At 35.7% G+C, this 27,733-nt stretch overlaps 1 protein-coding gene across 2 annotated transcripts; it reads right to left on the bottom strand.

Annotated features, from left to right (window-relative positions):
* Positions 1-349: 349 nt before the first annotated feature.
* Positions 350-26,146, bottom strand: LOC113088975 (pleiotrophin-like). 2 transcript variants are annotated; one of them, XM_026255871.1, is made up of 5 exons: positions 25,939-26,146; positions 9,662-9,750; positions 7,052-7,225; positions 5,547-5,699; positions 350-1,267 (listed from the first exon to the last, which is right to left on the bottom strand). In XM_026255871.1, exons 2-5 carry the CDS (start codon positions 9,747-9,749, stop codon positions 1,212-1,214), a joined length of 471 nt encoding a protein of 156 aa, XP_026111656.1. In that variant the 5' UTR covers position 9,750; positions 25,939-26,146; the 3' UTR covers positions 350-1,211. The 2 variants fall into 2 exon arrangements, with proteins under 2 accessions (XP_026111656.1, XP_026111655.1); XM_026255870.1 differs by lacking the exon at positions 25,939-26,146 and adding an exon at positions 9,847-10,017.
* Between the last annotated feature and the right edge of the window lie 1,587 nt (positions 26,147-27,733).

Raw genomic sequence — 27,733 nt, 5'->3', positions numbered from 1 at the left:
TTCTTCTCATCGCTGCTTCTGTTCACTGCGACTCGTGGCTTCCATCAGTAGAGACGTGTGCTTTGTTATCAGATTAATGTTTGTATTATACTATATAGTCTATATGTGTAGCACACATGATGTGTAAATACATGTGTTTATTAATGAATATGAATGTTATCGATCTTATCTTTATTAGGGCAATGGTGAGCGCTGATGAAACATGAGGTGTATTAATAAGATTTGCTGTATCGTGTGATATATATATATACTTTTGGAGAAGAGTTCTAGCAAATAAAGCTGTAATGATGAATTCCTCAACTGTTCTGCTGTTTTCAGTGAACAAATGACACGAGAAGCACAAAACACGGATGGGAAGGAATAATTAACATCTTTATTTAGCGGAAATGATGTTACATTATTTCATTTAGAAAAGCGTTAGTTCCAGCATTGCTGAATTGAGAATTCCAGATTTGAATTTGAACTTGATTTGAATTGAGGTTCCAAACAGGAAGCAGAATTCTAATTGGAATTTTTAACTGATACATTTATTTCTCAGTATGTATTATCCGTCAATATGTTCTATGTTTAGGATATTTCTGAAACATCAGATGATTTTTAAGTATTTTCTCAATTTCATTTTAGTGGAAGGACAATTCCCCCAATTTACTAATTTAAGAACATTTAAGAATTTTTTGTCTGTTCATAAATTACAATTATAATTATAATTCAACATCATGTTCAATGAGGACGTTTCATTTCAAAGCATACTCATGAATTAACATTTCGTATTTTATTATTCATCTTCTTGGAATGTTTTCTTGTATCAGAACCAAAGTAACTGTGTAATATGTTTGGAAAATGATCAAATGTAACAATCCCTTAACATCTGCATAACCAAGAGAATGTTTGTTTTTTTAACATTTAAAGTTTAGAACGTTCAGAGAAAATTCTGGAATGTTCATAACCTAATGGGAACGTTATAAAAACGTTCTTAGAACATATCTGTGTGACCTGGGCGGTCTGATACCGCTGGTACAACATTAAAAGATTCAGCAGATGATTTTAGTACTTCATTTTTTACTTTCATCATTCATGTATTATTCCGTGAGCTGTAAATTAATGCTACAAAAGATCTAAAAAGATTCTACTGTAAATAGATCCGGCATCATCTTGTGTTTCTGCCTGAGGAGCAGAAGAGAGCAGCTTCAGATGCAGCTGGAGTTTCTCCTCTAGTCCGTCGGGTTTCGCTCCTTCTTCTTTCCTTCCCGTTTGGGTTTCTGTGTATCTGTGGGGAGATGAACTATACATCAGTCTCTCTCTCTCTCTCTCTCTCTCTCTCTCAGACACACACACACACACACACACACACAAATCTCATGCACATCAAGCTCCTATTTCAGCCCTGAATCAGAAGTGTGTGTATATATATATATATATATTGCTTAAAGAAAATGATGCCTATTTTATGTACATTAAGATTTTTCATTGTGACATTTTAATGGCAGTCAAAGAATTTAACCCTTTATTCTCAGTGCCATTAATTCTTTAAATGTTTGAACATTTTCCTTTTTATTTTTATTTTTTATTTTTATAATTCTCATTATGATTTATTAATATATTACAGTATTTTTTATTTTAAAATAAAAATGCTAAACAATTTTAATTAGAAATATATTTATAAATGCTATTGTGATCTATCAATCTTTTACTATTCCACTGAATTATTTTTCCATAAAAAAATATTTTGCACGATAATGGGAATTTAGATTTAAAATTTAAGTTTATTAAGTATTTTAAAGCACTTAAAAAATACATTAAAATATTTTTTAAATCTTCATAATTCCATTAATATATATATATATATATATATATATATATATATATATATATATATATATATATATATATATATATATATATATATATACTGTATATACATATATATAGATAGATTTTTTTTTTTTGCATGAATTTGGATTTCCAAAAAATAATACATACATGCATCAAAAATATTTTAAATTCAACATGACTTTTTTTTTATTGCATGATAATTTAGAGGACAATGTGATAGAATCCAGATAATCACGCCGAATGATTCTATTGTTATATGAGGATATTTATAAAGATTCCTCTGCATAAATCTCATCTCAGATATGAAACGAACCTTGACTTCGTTTAATTAACATTCCTCTGAATTGAGTGAGAGCGGACGTCACCTGTTGATCAGAGTTTATCAAGTGTAAAAGTTCCCGTCCTCATCAACACCTGCCGTCTGCAGTCGTGTCTGAACTCGCCAAACAAACACGTTTGCACACAAAACAATCCAAAGTCTTCATTAAACTGTCTGATGATGATTACATGTCCAATAACGCCATCCAAGCGTTCATAGCATTAGCATATCATTAGCATAAAGATTAAACCCATTCAAATCAAACACAAAAACATCCAGAAGACCTTCAGCAGAACAACAGCTAATTATAGAATGCAACCGAAGGAAAGACGAATCACAAATGAGATCTGGAGATCAGCTGATATATACACATATATTGTGTGTCCATGTTAGTTTATGGAGAAATGCTCAGACACACACACACACACACACGTCTCATGAGCTGGACGGACCACAGCGGTTCAGTCTGTTATTAGAGTTTAATATAAACCAAATCTTTAGACACACAAACAGAAGCCCAGCCAATCAGAGGCTCTGAAAAACCTCATCCCTTCATCATGGACATCAGCGTGAGTGATGTGACGTCCCGTCCACTCCGGACTGCTGTACCATGGACAGGTGAGATGATGTGTGTGTGTTTATGTGTGTGTGTGTTTACCTCCGTTCATCCATCTGTGACAGTGGCACCCGCTCCCAAACCCCCACAATCCTCTCTGCTGCTGCTCTTATCACCTCAAACAGACCCCGGTGAAAACACCCCTCTCATCCTGTGTGTGTGTGTGTGTGTGTGTGTGTGTTTCCGGTCCACCATCAGTGGGGAATTTCTAGGGAGTTTCTAATCACTTCTCTCCTCTGTATGTTTGGCACACTGAAAAGGGCACAAATACACATTACCTGCAGATACAGTATCACACACACACACACACACACACACACACACACACACACACACACACACACACACACACACACACACACACACACACACCTGCAGTCCCTGAATAACATTTGATTAGCTCAATGTTGCTTTCATAGTTTCCATTTATACAATACCAGTCAAAAATCTGGAATAATTATGATTTTGTTATGTTTTTATCTCTTCCCCGCTCACCAAGGCTGCATTGATTTGTTTAAAAATACAGTAAAAATTTGAAATATTATTATATTGAAAAATAACAGTTTTCTATGTGAATATATTTTAAAATATATTTTATTTCTGAGATCAAAGCTGTATTTTCAGCATCATTCCTCCAGTCTTCAGTGTCACATGATCTTCAGGAATTATTTTAATATGATGATTTACTGCTCGAGAAACATTTCTGATTATTATCAATGTTTGAAACAGTTGTGCTGCTCAATATTTCTGTGTAGTTTGGGGTATGACTTAAAAAAGGAGAAATTAATCATTTTATTCAGCAAGGATGCATTAAATTGATCAAAAGTGACAGTAAAGACGTATAATGTTATAAGATTCCCTACTGTATTTCAAATAAACGCGGTTCTTTGCAACTTTCTATTCATCTGTGAATCCTGAAATATTAAATGTATCAATTTCCACAAATATATTGTGCAGTGCAACTGTTTTCAACACTGATAATAATCAGAAATGTTTCTCGAGCAGCAAATCATCGTATTATTCTGATTTCTGAAGATCATGTGACACTGGAGGAATGATGCTGAAAATACAGCTTTGATCTCAGAAATAAAATATATTTAAAAATATATTCACATAGAAAACAGTTATTTTGAATATTAATAATATTAAGCATTTTTACTGTAATGCAGCATTGGTGAATAGACTGAAAAGACTAATTTTTAATTAATTCCAAACTGGAGTTGGCATGATGTTTCTCCAGACACAAACGGGTCAGTTGTGGACATGCATTAAGAGTACAGCGCTATTTTTTAAGAAGTGTTTGGGTTCGTATAGAGCCTGGTGTTTGATGATGGATTGGGCTCTTTAAGCTCTTTCAGGGGGGCAGCAGCACTTGAGCTCAAGTCCAAATCCTGATAAATGAGATGAGCACACGAGACCCGTCTCATCCATTACAGACAAATCCATCTCCTCTACACCTCCTCATCCTCCCTCTCGCTCTCGTTCTGATCCAGACATCCACGACCCTTACTTTAACACTGCTTCATAACATTCACAGCTACACTGAGGTTAAGAAAAGCTGCTCTTGACCCCGAATGTCAACTGGTTTGCTGTCCACTTCATCCAAACACAATCATATCGCCACTTAATTAAACCCAATTTAATAAATGCAGATGCTGCTGTCTGTTTGTGTGTTTTGTTTCGCGGTGGAAAATTAAATCTGCGACCTTCAGATTGAAAAACGAGGGTCTTGGTAGATTAAGACGAATTTCTTCTGATTAGCCTGAATTTTTGCCAGCATTTGCATTTATTCATTTAGCAGATGCTTTTATCCAAAGTGACTTACAAATGAGGAATATTACAGAACGAGGGATTCATCAGCGGGAGAAATACTGCAGTGCCATGAATCTCAGTGCATTCACTTCATAATGAAGCACAGACGACAACAGCCACACGAGCAGCTGTCTGTGGCCTTTAACACAGATGCACTCTCAAACCGTCACATTTATTAAACTTTAATAGAGTCTTTAGAAACGTCTTGAGCGCGAGACAGAGAGAAAGACCTTATTGATCAATATTTCAGCGTAACCTTACGATCTCACTGTCCTGTGGTTCAAAATGCAGACCTGAAACATAATATGAGATCAGTCTGGAGTAAACCATAATGTCAAACATTAGCATAATGCATTTGGATTTTTTTATTCTTTTTAGGGCAAGACATTACTGGAAAAAAGTTATTTTGTCATGCACTGGTCTATTTTTGGGCTGCTTTGCTTTTATAACATGTCTTATTTCAAACATCCAAACGTCCAAAGACACCTTTAAGTGTTTATTTTATTCAGATTTACCAGTTTGAGTTTCATTCCTGTCTATCTTCTGTTTGTTCATAAATAATTCGCCTGATTTTATGCAACATGTTATTCCTAAAAACATGGAGAAAATTAATTTTCCCTGGTTTGTTGACAATATTTTCTGATTCATGCACTGATTAAAAAAATAATAATCTAAAATCTGTTCTGGAAATGTATGCAAATTAGTGCATATTTAATTAGATAATGCCTTGTTTGTATATTTCAACATAACAATGCAGGAAACTTATGTAATACATAACAATTGTCATAATGTACTGTGATTAAGGGAAGCATGCTATTTATCACATGATTTTTACCCTATTCGCCATAATGCAAAAAATTTTGTAGCACTCCAAACAAATCAGTTGATAATGCTTTTGTATTCGTTCAAGTTTAGCACATTGCATGCTCAATATGTTTCTGTGTGTATATGTGTGTGTTCCTGTACCTTGTATTTTGGGCTTGCCGCAGGGTTTGGTGGCGCTGACAGTGTTCGGGCAGCTAGCGTCCATCAGCGCTCGCTTTAGCACACCGCTGCGCTTCTTCATTCCTGTGATCGAGTCACACTCTCCCCACGCTTCAAAATCATACTTACACTCACCTGCAAGAGACAAAAACCCACAGCTTGATTTTCACGAGTTTAAATGCAACAAAACTGTGCAAAAAATACAGTGCAAATGCAAAAGCAAAACAAGCATGCATGCATAAACACGAAATCCAGATTTACTGTCTCAATACATCTTCCTGGTGTTATTCATCTTCTTCCTGGTAAGGATTCATCAGTGCATGTTATTCTGAAAAAATAAATGTTTGTCTTCATAATCTTGAACAAGTTTTCAGCTGCCGTCTCCCATCACTTTTCAACCATCTGTCATACGGAGAAACTTTTCACCATGCAATAACTCCCAAAGTTTAAAACCACATTTTTTTCATGTTGAATATCCTGTTTCACTTGGAACTACATCAGATTATGGAAGTAAAACGGGTTGCGGTCTACACAAGGGAAAAGAAAACACAACCCAGACTACATTAAATACAGGTTCACTTACAGTGAGGTTTGTGCCGGGCACAGTTTGTTCATTTTGTGAGGTGAATTATTGGCTGCCGAGAGCATGAGACCATCGAAATGCAATTTTACACAATAAACAATTTAGGTACTGTGTTGGGTTGGCACTTGACGGTTAATGTAAAATCGGGATCCTGAAGCAAAACCAATTGCAAGCCCTGATCTATGCTCTCGGTCCTTTATCTCTCGTCTCATTTCATCTTTCATTCTTTCTGGCAACGCGTTGGAGCGAATGGATGGGGGTCAAACTGCTTCAATCAAGCACAAAATTGTCTCTAATGACATATTTAAAGGCAGGGAGAATGTAATTACATGCAGCAGCCCTCCGGCTGAATGGCCGCTGTCCTGAACAGAGACCCTCAAAAATGTGAAATAGAGCCCTTATAATTCAAAAGGAAAGATTCTGCTCCAGACGTCAACGTTTCGATGCTAAACTGCACTGACACGGCTGCTGAGCTACACAGAAATACACAGAGGATTCATCACTCAACGTTTAGTGTGATCATGTTTTATTAAGTCAGTGATTTCTGATGTTCTTTTAGAGCGAGACGCTCTTCCCAAAGAGAGACTTCCTTGAGAAAACACCCTACAGTTTCAGTGTTTGTTGATAGTTTATGTGCATACCTACAAATCCACAGGGAAGGTGGCATATGCTCTCTCTCTCTCTCTCTCTCTCTCTCTCTCTTACACACACACACACACAGAGGGATATATTCTGCCAGCTTGTTTCTGGCTCTCACTGCAGTCATGTCATTTCTGAGGACAGAATTCTGTGAGAATTTCCATCTTGTTACTCCACAGTGCTGGCTTATTTACCCTCAGCCTTGTGTGTGTGTGTTTGTGTGTGTGTGTGTGTGTGTGTAACCTGTGTTTGTGTGGCTTCTCACCTCCAAACTGCTTTTTCCAGTTGCAGGGGATTTTGCATCGTTGGGTTTTGATGGTCTGTTTACAGTCAGTGCCGGTGCGTGTGCCCTCTCTGGTGCCCAGGCCGCAGTCACCCTCATTAGCCACACACACGCTCCACTGCCACTCGCCACAGTCCGATTTACGTTCTTTCTTACCTGTCAGAGTGAGAGCACACACACTTTCATTTTGCACCTTACAATTGTATGTATGAGAGCAAGAGACAGCGCGTGGGTTGATACAGAGCACTGTGTGTGCGGAAATATAGAGCACTGTGGGATAATATAGAGGAGTGTGGGGAAATATAGAATACTGAGAGGTAATTCATAGCCGTATGGGGCATTACAGAACAGTGTGGTTGATAAAGAGTAGCATGGGTAGTCTATCGTAATATAGAATGGTGTGGACAACAGAGCAGCATGCCATAATATATAGCAGTATGGTGTAATAAAGAGCGGTGTTTGTGAGATAAAGCAACATAAGATAATATAGAGCGGCATGGGTGATATAGAGCAGCATGGGGTGATATAGAGCAGCATGGGTGATATAGAGCATGGAGTAATACAGAGCAGCATGGAGTAATACAGAAAGGTGACGGTGATACAGACCAGCATGGGTGATATAGAACAGTATGGTGTAATATAGAGCTGCTTGAGTGAAATAGAGCCATATGGGGTAATATGGAGAGGCATGGGTGATGTAAAGCAGCATGGAGTAAAACAGAGTGCCATGGGTGATATAAAGCACCTTGGAGTAATACAGAGCGGCATGGGTGATTTAGAACAGCATGGAGTAATACAGAGCGGCATGGGTGATATAGAGCAACATGGACTCATACAGAGCAGCATGGGTCATATAGAGCAACATGGAGTCATACAGAGTGGCATGGGTTATAAAGAGCACCTTGGAGTAATACAGAGCGGCATGGGTGATATAGAGCAACATGGAGTCATACAGAGCGGCATGGGTGATATAGAGCACCTTGGAGTAATACAGAGCGGCATGGGTGATATAGAGCAACATGGAGTCATACAGAACGGCATGGGTGATTTAGAACATCATGGAGTAATACAGAGCAGCATGGGTGATGTAGAGCAGCATGGAGTAATACAGAGCGGCATGGGTGACAGAGCAGCATGGAGTAATACAGAGCGGCATGGGTGATATAGAGCAGCATGGAGTAATACAGAGCGGCGTGGGTGATATAGAGCAGCATGGAGTAATACAGAGCGGCATGGGTGATATAGAGCAGCATGGAGTAATACAGAGCAGTGTGGGTGATATAGAGCAGCATGGAGTAATACAGAGCGGCATGGGTGATATAGAACAGCATGGAGTAATACAGAGCGGCGTGGGAGATATAGAGCAGCATGGAGTAATACAGAGCAGCATGGGTGATGTAGAGCAGCATGGAGTAATACAGAGCGGCATGGGTGACAGAGCAGCATGGAGTAATACAGAGCGGCATGGGTGATATAGAGCAGCATGGAGTAATACAGAGCGGCGTGGGTGATATAGAGCAGCATGGAGTAATACAGAGCAGCATGGGTGATGTAGAGCAGCATGGAGTAATACAGAGCGGCATGGGTGATATAGAGCAGCATGGAGTAATACAGAGCGGCATGGGTGATATAGAGCAGCATGGAGTAATACAGAGCGGCATGGGTGATATAGAGCAACATGGAGTAATACAGAGCGCCATGGGTGATATAGAGCAGCATGGAGTAATACAGAGCGGCATGGGTGATATAGAGCAACATGGAGTAATACAGAGCGGCATGGGTGATATAGAGCAGCATGGAGTAATACAGAGCGGCGTGGGTGATATAGAGCAGCATGGAGTAATACAGAGCGGCATGGGTGATATAGAGCAACATGGAGTAATACAGAGCGGCATGGGTGATATAGAGCAACATGGAGTAATACAGAGCGGCATGGGTGATATAGAGCAGCATGGAGTAATACAGAGCGGCGTGGGTGATATAGAGCAGCATGGAGTAATACAGAGCAGCATGGGTGATGTAGAGCAGCATGGAGTAATACAGAGCGGCATGGGTGATATAGAGCAGCATGGAGTAATACAGAGCGGCATGGGTGATATAGAGCAGCATGGAGTAATACAGAGCGGCATGGGTGACAGAGCACCTTAGAGTAATACAGAGCGCCATGGGTGATATAGATCAACATGGGTGATATGATATAGGGCAGTACAGAGTAATACATGGCAGTAATACAGTTAGAATAGAAGAGAAAGAGCAGTGTGGAAAATTATAGTTTAGAGGGTAATATAAAGCACAGGGGGATAATATACTGTAGAGTAGCAAGGGGAAATTTAGATCAATCTGGGGTGATAAGGAGAAATATAGAGTAATTTGTGGTGATATTATTGGTGGATAATTTAGTGCATTGAGAGGTAATATAGAGCAATGTGGGATGATAGCGTAATATATAGTAGCATATGGGGTACTTTAGAACAGCATAGGATAATACAGACATGTATGGGGTTATATATACATCATTGTATGGTAAAATATAGCAATATGTGGGAAATACAGAGCAGTAAGAGTGATACAAAAAAGAAAATGTTCTGTTACCTTGTTTCTCTGTTTTTCCACCATCTGCCAGCGTCATTGTGACAGTCAGGAGGGCTAGTAAAGCCACACACACCCACTGCTGCTGCATGCTGGGAAAAAATAAATGCACTTTAAGTATATGGCTCACAATACAACAAAACAAACAGCGTGCAGATATCGACCTATAAAATGCTTCATCAACATACATGCAGAGGCTATCTTTCTTTCTCTTTCTTTCAGGCATTCTCTCTCTGTCTTTCAGTAAGAAAAGTAAAGGTGGATTGAATAATTAGAAAGCAATTTTATCCCAAACGCTCGGCTGCACTTCAGTTACAGTAGCAGTGCAGCCCATCGGCGACATCACCTCCATTTCAATTACTTATGAGCCTCCCTCTCTCCTTTTCTCTTCCTATTTCTGGTTGGCTGGTTTCCTGCTGTGCCCATAAGCATTGGTTTGCCAGACTTTTTTCCTAGTTCTGCCTCATGTTAAAGACGCTCAGCCATTTTCTCTCATGGGGTGAATCTCACGAAAACTGTAAATTACATCTCCAAGTCAAATTTAAATAGAATAAAGCCTATATTTAGAAAGATGTATTATTTTCAAGACAGTTAAGCACATTTCCTTCAATTTTCCATAATCCAACATCATTGCTGTGATGTGGGGGGAAAAAAAGCGTGAAAAGAAACGCATTTATATCTGTTGCACCGCTTTTTATTCATGCAGATTTGAATTAAAACATTAATGCATTACAGTAATGCGAATGTAATAGAATTATGGGAATGATAAAAGACACCATATGCACAAGTAAAACACCCAGATGTATTACAGTAACAAGCATTTTGGGACAGAATGTGCTAAATTGTCATGAAAATAAGATCACAATTAAAAAAGAAAGAGAGCCGGTGATGCTTCTGAGAGATTCGTCCCATCATTTCTGTCTCTATCCGTGCTAATCAGGCTGGACGTCTCTCTGCCGGGTCGGAGTGAGCAGCAGGCGCTCGCACACACCTGAGCTGTTCCACTTGAGTCAGACTGTGAAATCATCAGCACCACATAATAACCGTGATTTCAGTCAGATGGGCAAAAACCTGCCAATCAAAGACTCATGAGTCATGACATATAAAGTGATTCGGATCGTTAAAACATAATCTGCCCTCCAAGCCCTGATTAGCAACACTGCTAGTGAATGTGTGATAGGGGATGAGAGAGAGGATTAGCCTGGAGTGATGTGACAGGATCAGACAGCAGGGTGAGGTGCTCAGTTCAATTCCCCAATAGCAATTGAACAAGATGCAGACGAACAGTTGAACAACTGCACACAAGGTGCACAACTCTAATTTGCATGTTAACTTAACTTATTAGAATTCAAATGGAAGGAGTTTAACAAAACCACTTTAAAAAAAATAAATAAATAATGCATTTCTATAATCTTTTATATCATGGCTCACCTGTAAGAATGTTGTCACAGACATATGTGCACATCAATGCTTGACATTTTCTGCTATGAAATTCCTGATATTATAGTTAGGCTATATAACATAAAAGTAATGTAAGATAAATGTAAAAAAAAATAAATAAAAAAAAAAAAACAAACAAGAAAACTATACTATTTATATATATATATATATATATACAATACAGACCAAAAGTTTGGAAACATTACTATTTTTAATGTTTTTGAAAGAAGTTTCTTCTGCTCATCAAGCCTGCATTTATTTGATCAAAAATACAGAAAAAACTGTAATATTGTGAAATATTATTACAACTTAAAATAATAATTTTCTATTTGAATATACTTAATAAAAATGTATTCCTGTGATGCAAAGCTGAATTTTCAGCATCATTCCTCCAGCTTCAGTGTCACATGTAACATCAGTCGATCACATGATCATTTAGAAATCATTCTAATATTCTGATTTATTATGAGTGTTGGACACAGTTCTGCCGTCTAATATATTTGATCAATAAAAGGTTAAAAAGAACTGCATTTATTCAAAATAAAAAAATATGTAATAATATTCTAATTATATTTATTTTCTTTATTATCACTTTTTATCAATTTAACACATCCTTGCTGAATAAAAGTATTGATTTTATTTAAAAAGAAGAAAGAAAGAAAAATTACTGACCCCAAATTACTGACCAGTAGTGTATATTGTTATTACAAAATATGTATGTTTTAAAAACATAACTTCTTTTTTTTTTCATCAAAGTATCCTAAAAAAGTATCAGATGTTCTGAAACAATATTAAGCAGCAGAACTGTTTCCAACTTTGATAATGAATCATCATATTAGAATGATTTCTAAAGGATCATGTGATAATGATCCTAAAAATTCAGCTTTGCATCACAGAAATAAATGATAATTTAAAGTATAATACATTTAAAAACAATTATTATAAATTGTAATAATATATCACAATATTACAGTTTTTTCTGTATTTTTGATCAAATAAATGCAGGCTTGATGAGCAGAAGAAACTTCTTTCAAAAACATTAAAAATAGTAATGTTTCCAAACTTTTGGTCTGTACTGTATATATAGGATTGCTAAGGTGTTCTAATAATAATAATAATAATAACCTAATAATCTGTTTTTGGCCTTTTGTATTGTTGTGATGGACTAACTGCATTCCTCTTTATCGTGACTCTTTAATCCCTTCATTAAATTCATCTTCCAGTCGTTCTGATTTAATTTCAGCTCATGTATTGACTCGATGTGAATTTTTCCCAATCCTACCAGTCAGATATCATGAATATCTACACATTTAACCTCCACAGACCCTAAAGGAAGTCCACTAGTGTCACAAGACAAATGACTTGTGCTTTCTTACAAACCCCTACAGAATGAAGCCCTGAGGGGGGTCGGCCGTTTGTGTGTGTGTGTGTATGTGTGTGTGTGTGTGTGCACTGAGGTAAAGCGGCTATCCCGCTCTAACACTCCATTAGCTCATTGATCAGTGTAAAAGCAGGAGAGAGAGAGTGACAACGTGATCCATCAGAGTGAAACACACACACACACACACACACAGAAGAACACTGTACTCATCATTCGCTATTGACAGATTTCTGTAAGCCTGGTGCATTGGCTCTTAAAGGGACAGTACACCATTCTCAGCTACTCACCTTCATGTCACATGAATCCTGGGATTTTCTTCTGTGGAACATAAGAGCTCTTTTTTCTCATAGAATGAAAGTGAAAGACAGTCAGCTAAAAAGAGCCTGTTTCCTCACATAAAGCTGTCAATTACAGTGTAAATCTCACAGATGCTCCTCTGAAACCTCTCATGTTTTCATATGCGCTGTGATTGACAGGGTTTTATCCACGCTGAGTCTGGCTTTGAGAGGAAACGCTTGATCCAAGCTTGATCCAGCTACTCTGACTCTTTGTTGAATTCTGGGGGTTTGTTTTTAGTGTTCGGGGGGCGGAGCTTATCAGAACCTGTTAGAATGCAGCAAACAGGAAGCTGAGCAAAAAAAAAGCGGATAAACGATGAACCTAGAGATCTTGAGAGGAATAAGAATAAGAAAAGTAACATTAATAGAATGTTCGTTCAGCGTTATCTGCTACATTCATTTTTAAATGTTTCAGAACATCCAGAGAACATTCAAATGTAACAAATGTTTGCAAAATCATAGAATGATACATTGCCTTGGGTTTATAAAAAACAGAACACGTTTTTACACGTTCTGTTGATACGTGAGCTAAAAGGAAAAAAACACACAGTTTCCCCGCTGGTAATTACCACATAGCGGCGTTCATATGCGCTCATCTCATGAAAAAATCATCGCGACATGACTTGAAGGTGGCGAATGCTAGAACGAGGAGAAAATGTGAATTGTTAACAGTGTCTCTACACTGAAAAACTTGTGTTTACCGAGATCTTTCTGCTGTTAACACACCAAACTGTCAGCTACAGGTCAGCTCTTAGAGAACAAGACATCTGACAGCACTCGTGATGTGAGTTTCTGCTGGCATCAGCTGCTTTATTAAGTGACATTTATAGTGAAAGAATCAGAGACAGATTTACTGTTTATGGGCCCAAATTCAGTTTGATGTGAATCTATAAAACAGTAGACATCGCTGACTGACAGACAGTGAGAGAGACATGAAGCTGCTTTGATTAAACCAGATCATTGAGTGGATTATTTAAGCATGCATTCCTGTTTCTTTCAATGCATTAAAATGCACACATTTCTTATTTACATGTAATGCAAAGATTCTTTTTTGTATATATTTGTAACTTTTTAAATATGCATTTTTTCTTTCTGTATTTTTATATCGGTATGGTACATAATTACACAATATAAATCGATGTGATAAACTATTTAGAGTCAATTATATGTAAATGAATGGACTACGATCACAGTCTGGTAGCACACATGATTTGAGGAATTATTTGAGGAACACTTTAACCCCTTCCAGTGTCTTCATATGAAGCGAGTACTAATAACTCCTGTAGGTCAGAGCGTCAGCGAGACGTCTGATCTCAGTAAACACAAGTCAAACAATCAGATTCACGAGAGAGAAACCCTGTGCAGAGCAGCACTAAGCCTGCAGACTCACACACACACACACACACACACACACAGACGGATGGATAAAGCCGCCGGGTCTCCGATAAACCTGCCAGGCACCTGTAATCCCAAATCACTTTCACACACACACACACACAGCTCATAGCCGGCAAAACCCTCTCAAATGGAAAATAGATGGGATGTGTGTTGCAAATCGACTTTTTGACATTCGTGTCTTTCCATGAATTTCACTCCAGAGAAAAGTTCAGCCCGAGGGACGGAGTATTAGCTCACACACACACACACACACACACCAAAAACATCTTTCAGGACATGTCAGGAAGCACAACGCCACCAAAGATGAGCCGCCTCGCCTCACTCGACCCCAAACAACACACTGTCTGCTCTATGCACTATATACTACTGCACAACAGTCGTGGATGCTTTTGAAAGAAGTTTCTTCTGCTCAGCAAGGCTGCAAAAATACAGTAAAAACAGTAAAATTATGAAATATTTTTCCAGTTTAAATTAGCTGTTTTCCATATGAATATATGTTGAAATGTTATTTATTGCTGTGTATTTTCAGCATCATTCCTCCAGTGTTCAGTGTCACGTGATCTTCAGAAATCATTTTATCAGTGTTGAAAACAGCTGTGATGCGTCATATTTTTGTTAAAATCATTTTTCAGGATTCTTTGATGAATAGAAAGTTCAAAAGAGCAGCATTTATTTGAAATGGAATAATGTGTAACATTTTAAATGTCTTTACTATTATACATTACATTTCTCTCTCTCTCTTTCTTTTTTTTATATTACTGAACACAAACATTTGAATGGTATCATATTATAGTTTCCACAAATATATTGTGCAGCACAACTGTGTTCAACACTGATAATAATCAGAAATGTTTCTTGAGCAGTAAATCATCATATTATTCTGATTTCTGAAGATCATGTGACACTGAAGACTGGAGGAATGATGCTGAAAATACAGCTTTGATCACAGAAATAAATTACACTTTAACACAGATTCACATAGAAAACAGCTAATTGAAATTGTTTAAATATTTCACATTATTAAAAATTTTCTTGATTTTTTAAAAATAATTATTATTTATTTTTTTAAGAAAAATAACCTTAAAACATAAAAAAGTAGTAGGAAGTAACAAATATGTATTGTGGCATGATGCAAATTCTTCATTTAGAATATTTAAAACCAACAGGAATTATTCAGGGATGCGCTTCTGTTTTGACATCTATTTAAATAACTAATGTCCCACAGCAGGATTATTGAGACGTTACGTGTTGGATTGTCTTGTGAGTGTTTCTGGGGCTGATGACTGATGGTGCATCTGAAAGCAGGTGCGTGAACAAAGCAATTACATCCTAAACAGAGCAGCGGCTCCATCATTAACACCTCCACCCACATCCCTCACCTCCTCATCTTTAAAACACGGCCTGCGTTCAGGGCTACTGAAAGATTTATTTTGGTGATGTAAAATGATTCATCCCCGTCCCCACGGTGTTGATCAGTGAACAGAGAACAGAGAGAGAAGTATTCACACCTGTACTCCAGAACACCTGGCTTTATCCAGATACACTTCACGCGTCTGAAATCACTACACAGTTGTTCACTAATTCACTACACAATATTTGGCAAATTTTGAAAATATTTTTTATTTCATTTTTAATTTTCATTTTATTTTCAGCTTGAAGTATTCATTATTTTGTCATTTTTATATATATTTTATATATATATATATATATATATATATATATATATATATATATATATATATATATATATATATATATATATATATATATATATATATTAATAAAAAAATATCAGTTAATTTTTTTATTTTATTTTAAGTACTTAATTTTTTTATGATTTTAGTTTCAGGTTAAGTTAACAATCATTACACAATAAATGATTTTACATAACCACTGAGTCTCAAATTACAGATAAAAATTATTACAAATTGAAACTGACAGTTTATGATAAATTGGATTTTAAACTTGGATCAATTTTAAAGATGTTGAGTCATATACTAATTAAAAACAAAATAAAAAAATGTTTTTGTATTGCTAAATTTGTAAAATTTGTGAAAGTTTTTGTCATGAATTGTTTTTTTTATATATCATTTTTGATTATTTTATTTTAAAGTTAAACAAAATGAAAATGACATTTGACACGGGCGCAGTAAGTCCCCAAAGGAAGCAGAAACAGTAGCCTGTTCATTTTTATATTATCATAAAAATTAAATATTATATTTTATATCCTTAGCAATGCTGAAGGACCGGATTTTATCACTCTCAGAAAAAAAGGTACAAAAGCTATCACTGGGGTGAAATCTTTTCAAAAAGCACACCTTTTAACCTAAAGAGTCCACATTGGTAACTTAAAGGTACAAATTAGTACCTAAACTGTACATATTAATACCTAAAAGGTACAAAAGTGTGCCTTTCGAAAAGGTACCGCCCCAGAGCTTTTGTACCTTTTTGTTCTGAGAGTGTAGGAGTAAACGCAGGGTGTCTCAGAGAGTTTCCTCAAATCAAGCAGAAACATTCATCACAAACCCACAATCTACAAACAAACAAAGAGCCAAAGAAATGCAATTCCTGAAATTCAGAGGAATGCATCTCTTATTAGAGTTTATTGAGCTTGTCAGGGTTTCTCTCTAGCCCACACACACACACACACACACACACACACACACACACACACACACCTCCAGACGAAAGAGCTCAGCTCACAGTATTCTTTATGTTTGATTGCACTCAAGAAGAGTTTTTCTCAGCGGCCTCCGTATAGTTTTATTTAGCTCAATTAGAAATTCAACAATCTCCAAGTATACAGTACTAACACACACACACACACACACACAAACACACACACACACACACACACACCTGATAAACATGTATGGCAATAAACTTACATCTGTTTATTGTAATAACAAAAAAATATCTGGTATGTGCTCAAAACATGGTATTAATGTGGTATATATATATATAAATGCACACTTATATCTAATGTATATATTAGATAGTCTCTATATATTCTTAATCGTGTATACTGCTTCTTTCTACTATATTTTTTAAAGTTTGCATTGATTATATCACTATCTCATACTGTGATGTTGCTTTAAATCCATCTCAACTGTAACACATTATAAATGAAGGGTGACTTTACACTGTGGACCGAGGATGAATGTGACAAATAAAAGAAAGTTTAACCTTGATCAATCATTGTATGTGTCAAAGACGTGAGATTCAACAGATGCATGTTCAAACTCTGCTGAAGAAAACCAGAATTGGTTATAATGGGAACTATACTGGTCCCAGTGGGTCTCTACTGGTAATATCTTGCTTTCTCTTGGTGGCCAAGTTAAAACCATTAAATCCTGGTGAAATATCAGACACTACTGGACAGGGTTGCCAGGTCTGTGGAACAAAACCAGCCCAAAAGGCAAATTAAAAAAGGCCCAACACAAGCACAAATACCTTATCTACATATTACTGTAAAACCCAACACATGCCACTCACATAATCCCAAAAAACTCATAATCCTGCAGTTTTATCATTGGTGGAACATAAAATATTACTACTCATGCAAACGGTCAAATCTTTAACCTGCAGGAAAAAAAATTTACGATTTTATAAGTATCCCAATTCTGCATTAAAAGCGCAAACTTGTCATCAATGAATTACTGTAACTGAATTACTTTTAAAGGATCACTCTGAATTTTACTTTCAGTTGGTTCTGATGTAATTGCATTACATATTTTAAAGATGAATAGATTAGTCGATAGAACAATTAGTGGATTTAACATTAAATGTAAATCTGTTTTTAAGGTAAACATCTGAGTTCAAGAATAATTCATGCACACATATATTATGCATTTGAAGAGCATTTTATGCTTGTATTGTTGAACTAGTTAGAAAGTAATAAGGAATGCAAAACTGGAAAACATTACTTAAATCTACTTTTAATAATTAGGAGCAGTAAGTCTTCATTATTTTTGAAAAAAAAATAATATGTATTTATCTAGTTTAATCTTATTTTTTTTATCTGTTTCTATTATTTATTTCAACATTTACACAATTTCTATCTCTACATATAGTGATTCTTTTAAAGAATGTTTTTTTTTTCCTTTTTTTTTTAGCATGCTTTTTGTAATTCCATTGTTTTGTCTTAACTTTTACTGACGCCCTTCCAAATGTCTATTCTTGTGTTTTTTTTAATGTTAACTCCCCCAACACTGGATGATGGTTAGGAGCATTAAAGTTTGTAATGATATTTGTCATGATGGCTTTCTCTCGGCTGGTTTTATGTTGTTTGGGATGCTGGACTTTCACAGTCAGCCGAATATTAACGGAGGAGTTGTGTTATTTTTGGTCAGCACTTGGAGGGTGTGAAGTAGAAGAAAGCAAGTGACATTAAGGGAGAGAAGGAGTGGGTGTGCTTTTTAAAGTAAAGCGCGCTCTGTGAACACACACACACACACACACACGCGGTGAGGCCGAGGTCGCTGCTCTTATCCCACAGCAGCTTCTTCTAACTCCATCTGCTCTCAGAAGTCAGAAACAGAGAGAGACCGAGATCTCCTGCTTCATTTACAGACCTGCGCTTGTTCGTGAACGGCTACAGTTGAGTTTGTAGGTGGACTCGCCCTCATTAAACTTTCCAAAAGCCCTCGTCTTCCTCGCCGTCTGTTTGTGAAGACGCCAGCCAACACAGCTCCACTTTAATCCCACGAGAGGATGAGATCTTATAATCGCTCAGATTAGCCACACCAGCCGTCGAGCGCCTTTTAAAATCAAGTTAAATGCACCGTGACGTCAAGAGCCAGAAATGAAGAGTTTGGCATCATTTACTCGCTCTGTGGAGCCTGGTGTGTGTTTGTGTGGGAGAGTATTGTAATACAATGAGAGCTCTGCATTAGAGGAGTCTATATGTGTCATTAAAAGCCATTATTCACTAGAAATATCCACTAATGCTTTGGTTCTTTAATCTCGGGTGACTTCAGAAGGCTTGGAATATACAGTAGTTAGAACAAGGGTTTCAGTCTTTTAGATGCCATGGACCCCCGAATATGATTCGCTTCATGCAAGTGACCCCTATCTAAAAATGTAGAAGGGATCTATTGTAATCTATTCAAAGATCCAATTTAAACTGTGAAAATTGGTTACTTTGTAATTAGTAATTTTGTGTAAAATGTTATTTGGAAAATTTTTAGTGTTTGTAATATTTTTTTGTACTGAGTGAAGTACTGTAGCATTATTTATTTAAATCCATTGTTATTTGTTTATATATTTTAGATATTATCTAATGTTTATTTATTTGTATGAATCTGTTTTTATTATTTATTTTGATCACATTTTCATTGTTTTTTGTTTTCAATTTAATTCATTAGTAATTATTTATTTGAAACTTTTCTAACATGTATCCATTTATTTTAATAATGTTTAAAATAGTGTGTATCAATTATATTTTTGTATTTATATATTTGTATATTTATTTATTTATTGTTTAATGTTATATTTCATTTTCGTTTTTGTTTAACTTTTTATAATTCATTTATCTGTACTTTTTTTTTTTTTTTTTTTTTTACAGTTTTTCTATACTTTTTTTTTTTTCATGGATCTACTTGCAAATAACCCCAATTTGATTATTTTTTTCTAACACTTACTTATTTATTTTAATAAAATTATTTTTCATTATTTCCATGAGCTAAAATGCTAAAATACGAGTTATATGGACTATTTTTATTCTAATTTAATTGTCCTTTTTGTATCTTGAAGCTCAGATCCAGCTCCAAATGTCCTCTGTGTCCACTGCAGACTCAGATGATGACAGACACATGGCTGACCTCTTCTTTCAGACACAAACCATCAATCATAATTATTTACGTGCTCCAGGTATTGATGATGCAAAAGCCCATCAAATCAACACACAAACTGATTGGGTATAATCCATAATTTCCCCAGAGCTCACGTCCCGGCTTCTTTAATTGGGTGTCAGCCGCGATGACTCGAAGTCCTCGGAGAAGTTTTTGTGAAAAGACAGAGACAATAAAAATAACTGTGGGCTGCACATTAAAGCAGAGTGTCTATTATTATCTGTGTTCACTACAGAAGCTCTTAAGGTGAGATGTGCATGACGTGAGCGTGAGTCAACCGGGACACAACACCCCATTAAACACTTATTCTGGCCCACTGCGTCGCCCTATTAGCCCTGAGATTACACACACTCTGTCCACCCCCCATACACACACACACACACACACACACACTGTCAGCTACTTTCAGGAAACTCAATGTTTCTCCACCTACACACTCTTAAAAATACAGATCTTTATTAGAATCAATGGAGCCATTAAGAGCCTTCAACATCAGTTCACAATATTGGAAAAAGGTTCTTTAGATTATTAAAACGTTCTTCACACTAAGACAAAACGGTTCTTTTGACAACTGATCACTGAAAGATTCCTCGGGGGAACCGAACGTGGTTCTTCTGTGGCATTGCTAAAAAAAAATGTTTTGATGCTTGGTTTTTAAAATGTTTCCTCTTTTTTTGGAGTTTTTATGCTGACATCCTTTGTACCTTATTCAAGCCCCGCCCCTTCACATGTAACGCCCACTTTTCATGATCCAGTCAGTCATTGGTGGAAAAAAGGCTCTACTCTTTTATTGATCACTGAACATCCTGCTTTCTTCAGAAGTTTATCCGATGGAATCGGAGGAAAACACACCAGTTTCACAGAATGTGGTTTACCACAAACCAACAAGATGATATAACAAAACAAGGTTTTTAATAAAAGCTGAGCTGCTCTTCTGTGGCACTCCAGCATCACCAAAAGAATCAGGTTTCTGAAACACTCCCTCGTCTGTCATTGGTCAGATAAAGAATTAGCCCCGCCCACAACCACATCACTGTTAGAAATAATGTTTCTTCCGGCTTGTGCTACAAAAATACATCACCACCAATATTAATTTAATTTCAGATATATTTTTGTAATAATTTATATTCTGTTTTCATTCGGATTTTAAAGTCAACATTTTAAAGTTTTTGTAATTTTTATTAGTTTTTGTTTATTTTTTAATTATGTCTACCTACGTTTTATTAACTTTCTTTAGTTTTACAACTCAGAAATTGCCAGTAAAATTCATAAATAAATTACAGAGAAATATTCTGTAGTTTATATATAATATTATATATCTATAATATTTTATTTCAGTAAAATAATAATAATTTTAAAGGTTTTTATGGTTTTATTTGACTACTGGTGCTCATAGACCAGTATGTAATAATGTTTCTAGCCTTTCTCTTTGGGCTGATTTCCTCCTGGTTTCTGTTTTTAACAGACCTAATGTGTGTTCATTAACAGTCACTCAATCTGTCAATCACTCCACTTACTTCACGGCTTCTTTTCTTTCCATCTCGGGGGACTTCACACCGAGAGACAATCATCTCACTTCATTAGACAAACACAAACAAGCCAGCGCTCCCACAGGGAGAGAGAGAGAGAGAGAGGGAGAGAGAGAGAGACACAGAGAGAGAGAGAGAGAGAGAGAGCTCTGATCTGATCGTGTGCAGGAGATCAATAATCAGATCCCAGTCATCTCAGATCAACAACCCAATGAGCCTGAGGATGATTGCATTTTATTTCCACCACCAGGAGCCATAACTAGAAAATCTATAATTATCGATGTTGGAAACGTAATCACTTTTGTGTTGGAGTTTTTAAAAGAAATTAATACTTTTATTAAAAACATTTATAATGTTACAAACGATTTCTGCTTTAAATAAATGCTGTTCTTTTGACGTTTCTATTCATCAAAGAATCCTGAAAAACATCGTCTTCATAATTCCAGCTTTACATCAGAGGAATAAATTATAGTTTAACGTGTATTCAGATAGGAAATAGTTATTTTAAATTATAATATTATTATAATAATATATATGTATTTTTGATTAAATAAATCAGCCTCTGTGAGCATAAGAGACCTCTTTCAAAAACATTTAAAATCTTATTGAAATATGCTTTCCATAAATTCAGCTTTGCATCACAGGAATAAATCACATTTACATTTAGTCATTTAGCAGACGCTTTTATCCAAAGCTTCTTACAAACGAGGACAACAGAAGCAATCACATCTAAAAAAAGAGCAATGTTATGTAAGTGTGACTCGGTTATCCTAACGCAGTACACATCGACAGTACACACACACACACACACACACACACACACACATATATATATATATATATAGAAAAAAACAAGTAGATAGCATAGAAAAATAGAAAGCTAGTGTGTTTCTTTACATTTATATTACATTTAAAATTAAGTAAAATTACATTTGAAAATACAATAAAATATAAATAGAAATAGATTTTTTTTTAAACGGATCAGAAGTGACATGCATAGGCATTTATATTATAAAATATATTTCAATTACAAATAAACGTTGTTCTTTGTATTCAGTATACTCTAAAATAAAGTTATCCAATTTCCACAAAAATCCTGAGCAGCACAACTGTGTTCAACATTGATAATAATCAGAAATGTTTCTTGAAAATAATCATATTATTGTGATTTCTGAAGATCACGTGACACTGAAGACTGGAGGAATGATGCTGAAAATACAGCGGAGCATCACAGAAATAAATTACAGTTTAACACAGATTCTTACAGTAAAGAGCTTTTTCAAATTATAATAATTTAACACAATTTTACTGTATCTTGGATCAAATAAATCAGACTTGGTGAGTTCTTTCAGAAACAATAAATCATACCACACTTCAGCAGTGCATCGTCCAAACTAAGAATAAAACTTGTGTAACCAGAGACCACTGTTTGTTTCATAACGCCATCAGTTACATCATCATCACCATCATCACCATCATCATCATCACCATCATCATCACCATCATCAATCAAGTCAATGTAATCATGTGTCAGTTCAGAGAGAGGTCTGTGTATTCCCCACCGGAGCACACGAGTGTGTGTGTGTGTGTGTGTGTGTGTTTCCATGGAGCATCCTTCTGAGAATCCAAACACTGTGTGTGTGTGTGTGTGTGTGTGTGTGTGTGTGTGTGTGTGTGTGTGTGTGTGCACCTTAGCGACCCAATCTATGAGAAAGCGGCCTCAAGCTGCTTGAATGAAAAGAGGGAATCGAACAGAACAGACCGAGAAATGCAACGACCCCCCTGAGCCTCTACCCAGAATGCTTTTGTGTTTGGATGTGTATATAAGCACCCGTTCCCACACAGTCCAGAACCACGGGAGATTCATCTGCACTGATCTCACACTCTCCAAAACAATTCTGCTTCCTCCCAGATCGGTTCTTAATAAAAGAATCATTTTGTCTTTATTTGATCATTTTGTGCAACAATGTTTTTAATAGTCTAAAGTTTACCATGGATGCTAATTTCCACAACGGCATTAATAAATTAAAAATAAAAGTCCATATACTTTTATTTATCTCACAATTCTGAATTTTTCCCCTTGTTAATGTGAGCAAATCTTAGAAACTAAGTCAAAATTATGATATATAACTATGCTATTTCTGAGAAAAAAAACACAGAATTGTGAGATATAATCAATTAAGAGAAAAAAAGGCTGAAATGCAAAATATAAAAACTGAATTCTGAGAAAAATGGCTGAAATGTGAGATTTTAACTCGTAATTCTAAGAAAAAAAGTCAGAACTGTGAGATAAAAACGTGTAATTCTGATTTAAAGAAAGGCTTAAATGCAAAAAATAAACTCTGAATTCTGAGAGAAAAGTCTAATCTATGAGATATAAACAAATCATACGTACTTTTATTTTTCATTTATATAATTCTGAGAGAAATTGTAAGATTTAAACTCGCATTTCTAACACAAATGTCAGAACTGTGAGATAAAAACGAGCAATTCTGAAAAAAAAAAAAAAAGTTTCAGTTCTGAGATATAAAGTGGCAAATTTTGAGAAAAAAAGACTGAGATGTGTGACAAAAAGAAGTCCAAACTATGAGATATAAACTCCCAAACTGTGAGAAAAGACGTCCAATTGTGAGAACAAGTCAAAATGTTAAGATTTAAAGTCTCAGTGACATCACTTTTTGTTTTTGAGGCAGAGAGGCACCTTCTCCAACATAAAGAAGCTTTTGTGGATCATAAAGAGTCCATGGATGTTAAAGCTTCTCTATGGAAAGCTAATAAAGAAGCTTTACTTTTCCTCTCTGTATGTGCTGGGAAGGATCCATCATCAGAAAACTGTAACAGTGAGTCACGTCTCCTAATAAAGGATCATCCCTGGTCCTGGACGCTTCATCTGAGCAGGACTCGTTCTGAACTATAGCAACAGCGTATAGCTCACAGGGTCACACGACACCCGCTTATTCTCATTCCAGTCAGGAACGACCCACTTCACACACCACCCTGGGAAAAACGGCCTCTCTCAAACACACACACACACACACATGCACTACACGCAGAAGTCTGAATGCAGACGCTACACACACACACACACACACACACACACACACACACAAGATGTTCTCAAAAGAAGACGCAGGTTTCACCTGTCATCGAGAGGAGAGGAGAAGAGGAGCATGAGATGTGTGTTGATGAGGAGGAAGGTAAAACTCTCTCTTTCTCTCTCTCTCTCTCTCTCTCTCTCTGTCTCTCGTCCCGCACAGATGTGGGCCGGACAGATAAAAGGTGGACCACGGCGAACCCGTTTAAATGCTTTTCAAAGGAGACGCTTTGAAGTTTAAACAGGAAATGCATGCTTTCTTGCATAACAATGTCATTTACATCATCTGACCGAGACGCGAGAAACATCGACGGATCAATCTCACGAAACATATCATTTCACTCCAAAAAAACAAAAAAATTATCATTATTTTTTGCAATAATAGAGCATTTCTCAATAATTTTCAGACATTCCTTAATTCTCATCACTTTAATGCGAATATATGTATATCATATAATATATTTTAAACAATATATAATATTAAATATCTAAATTTAAAAACAAAATGTAAATTTAAAAAATTATTTGTATTACTGTAATACAAAGACAATTACAATATTACAGTAATAATAGACAATTCTCACAATTGTTTTAAATGTGTATTATATTGTATTTATTTAAAACAAATAATAAGTATTTCAATTTAAGACATTGAAATAAACATATTTCCAAATAATTTGCAATACGTGTAATTTAATCTAATATTAAATAATATTTTTTTAAATATGAAAAAAATCACATATAATGCAATGGCAAAAAAATGTAATATAATATAATTAAATATAATAAGAAAAAATAACATTTTATATTTACAAATACATAAAAAAAACTAAAAAAATTTAAAACTTTAACAGAATTTCTACCGTAATATAAAAAATGATGGTAATTACAATCTAATGAAAAACAACATTCAGAATAATGATGCATGCTTAAATCCATAAAACATAAAAATATGCTTTTTATGAAAACTATAAGACAGCGAAATGTCACTTGGACATATTTTCTTGAGACTGAGCTCATAACCTTCAGTAAAGCTCTCCAACCAGAGGAGAAAGACTTTTGGACAAACTTTAACTTGCATTATTCTTTATTTTTTTTGTATTTCAGGATCTGAGGAGACATTTGCTCAAGCCTTCACCAAGAAAACACTTGAGAAAAGACCTTGTTTGGCTTTAAATGAGCGCAGAAGTTGTGAACTCAGCTTTACAGCGGCTCTGAGCTCGGAGAAGGAGGTTTAAAGTTACGTACCTGTCGTCTGAAGAAGAGTTCCTAATTCCACCTGTTTGCCCTCTTTGTTTCTCTTTTGATCCCCCTGTCTCTCTCTCTTTATCTCTAGCTTTCTGTTTCCACTACAGAGCCGTGCTAATGGTGTCTGTGAGAGCGACGGACTGTGTGTGTGTGTGTGTGTGTGTGTGTGGAGGGAGGGATTGTTTGTGTATTTGCCGCGAGCTGAAAGCCCAGCTGACTCCTGATCACACTCTCATTAATACAAGGTCATTCCAGGGACGAGAGAGAAAGAGAGATGCTGAGAGAGAGAGAGAGAGAGAGAGAGAGAGCTGTCTGATAAAAGTATGAAAGGAAACAGAATATATTCTGTCTGCTGCGTGAAATTAAACTCGGGCACTTTTCACTCAATGAAGTTTCCCTCGACACACAGACCAGCCGTATAACACATGAGAGGATTGTCTGGTGTAAATGCATTTCTTTCAGCTTACTCTGGAACAAATAAATCAAGTCTTCTGTCTGAAAACAGCAACAATCCAACACCTGCAGCACACACACGCACACGCACGCACGCACACACACACACACACACACACATGCACGCACACACACTCACACACGATAGAAATAATCTCTGCACAAAAGAGAGATATGAAGTTATAGTCAAAAAAAGAAATAAAAAAATAATTTATATATATTACTGTAATACAAAGAATTACAGTAATTAGAGCATAATGACAATCAACATTAAGAATAATGATAAACTTAAGAATAAAGAAAATAACTTTTTTTAATTAATGAGTTTTTTGCACCATGCAACTATTTAATGTTTCTAAATAATCACTGGAATTAATTACTGTAATACAATATATATATATATTACATTGCATATTTTAAAATCAATATATCATTAAATATTTTAATTTAAAAATAAAGCAGAAAAGTATAACATTCTATAATATATTATATATTAGTCTAAAAAATAACTTTTATTGTGGGATATATTTGATATATCAGGCTTTTGTGGCTCGTATAGTCTTAAAGAATGAAGTAAAAACAGAAACATTTTATTCAGAGAAAAAATATGATATTTATATGGTGAAATTCTGTTGCTTCTTGCTTGTAATCTAAATCAGATCTTTCTAACCGATACTGACATCTAATGATAAATAAGCTTCAGTCCAGAAAGAGTTCATCTGGAGATATTACTGATTTTAAACTCACGTTTCATTGATATAAATCTGATATAAATCTGATATAAATCTGATATAAATCAGATATAAATCTGATATGAATGCAAAAAAAAGCATGAACTGAAACAGGACGTTTGTAAAAAGTCAGAAGGAGTGAAGCAGATTGTGTGCAACAGGTTTAACAGCAAAGTTTTGATGTTGATCATTTAGTTGAACAATACAGGCTTTATAGGGTTAAAAGCTGTATACACACAAACACACAGATGTTAATGTTTAGCCATCATGTGAACACAAAGCTGGACTTATTAGCTGTAAAGGTTAAACACAAAGAGTTACACTAAACGTCTCGTAGAAGGAAGCGCTAAACGAAACATCTGTAATAAAGTCATCTGGAAAATCCATCTGTGTTCCTACCAAGAGAGAAAAACCCGGCGCATGAAGACAATCACTTGAGTATGAAATATTAATAGAGTCAGTGAGGGACAGAGACGCTCTCAACACCTGCAGAAACACCTCTCTCCTTCCTCTTCTCATTTCCTGCTCATGAATAATACACTTCTATCTGCATCCCTCCATCTCCCCTTCCTTCTCTGTGTTTCTTCACTTCTCTTCTTCTTGAGGAAAGC

The sequence above is a fragment of the Carassius auratus genome, unplaced genomic scaffold (assembly GCF_003368295.1).
Source record: "Carassius auratus strain Wakin unplaced genomic scaffold, ASM336829v1 scaf_tig00047737, whole genome shotgun sequence".
In the NCBI taxonomy this organism is placed as follows: Eukaryota; Metazoa; Chordata; class Actinopteri; order Cypriniformes; family Cyprinidae; genus Carassius; species Carassius auratus.
This window is presented reverse-complemented; position numbering and strand designations above follow the sequence as displayed.

Excerpts from the sequence above, each read along its gene's own strand:
- LOC113088975 (XM_026255870.1), bottom strand. The coding sequence starts at position 9,884 with ATGCCTGAAAGAAAGAGAAAGAAAGATAGCCTCTGCAT. Across the intron at positions 7,226-9,661 it reads TGGAAAAACAGAGAAACAAG|GTAAGAAAGAACGTAAATCG; the intron begins GTAACAGAACAT and ends TCACTCTGACAG. Across the intron at positions 5,700-7,051 it reads CTGGAAAAAGCAGTTTGGAG|GTGAGTGTAAGTATGATTTT; the intron begins GTGAGAAGCCAC and ends TGTCTCTTGCAG.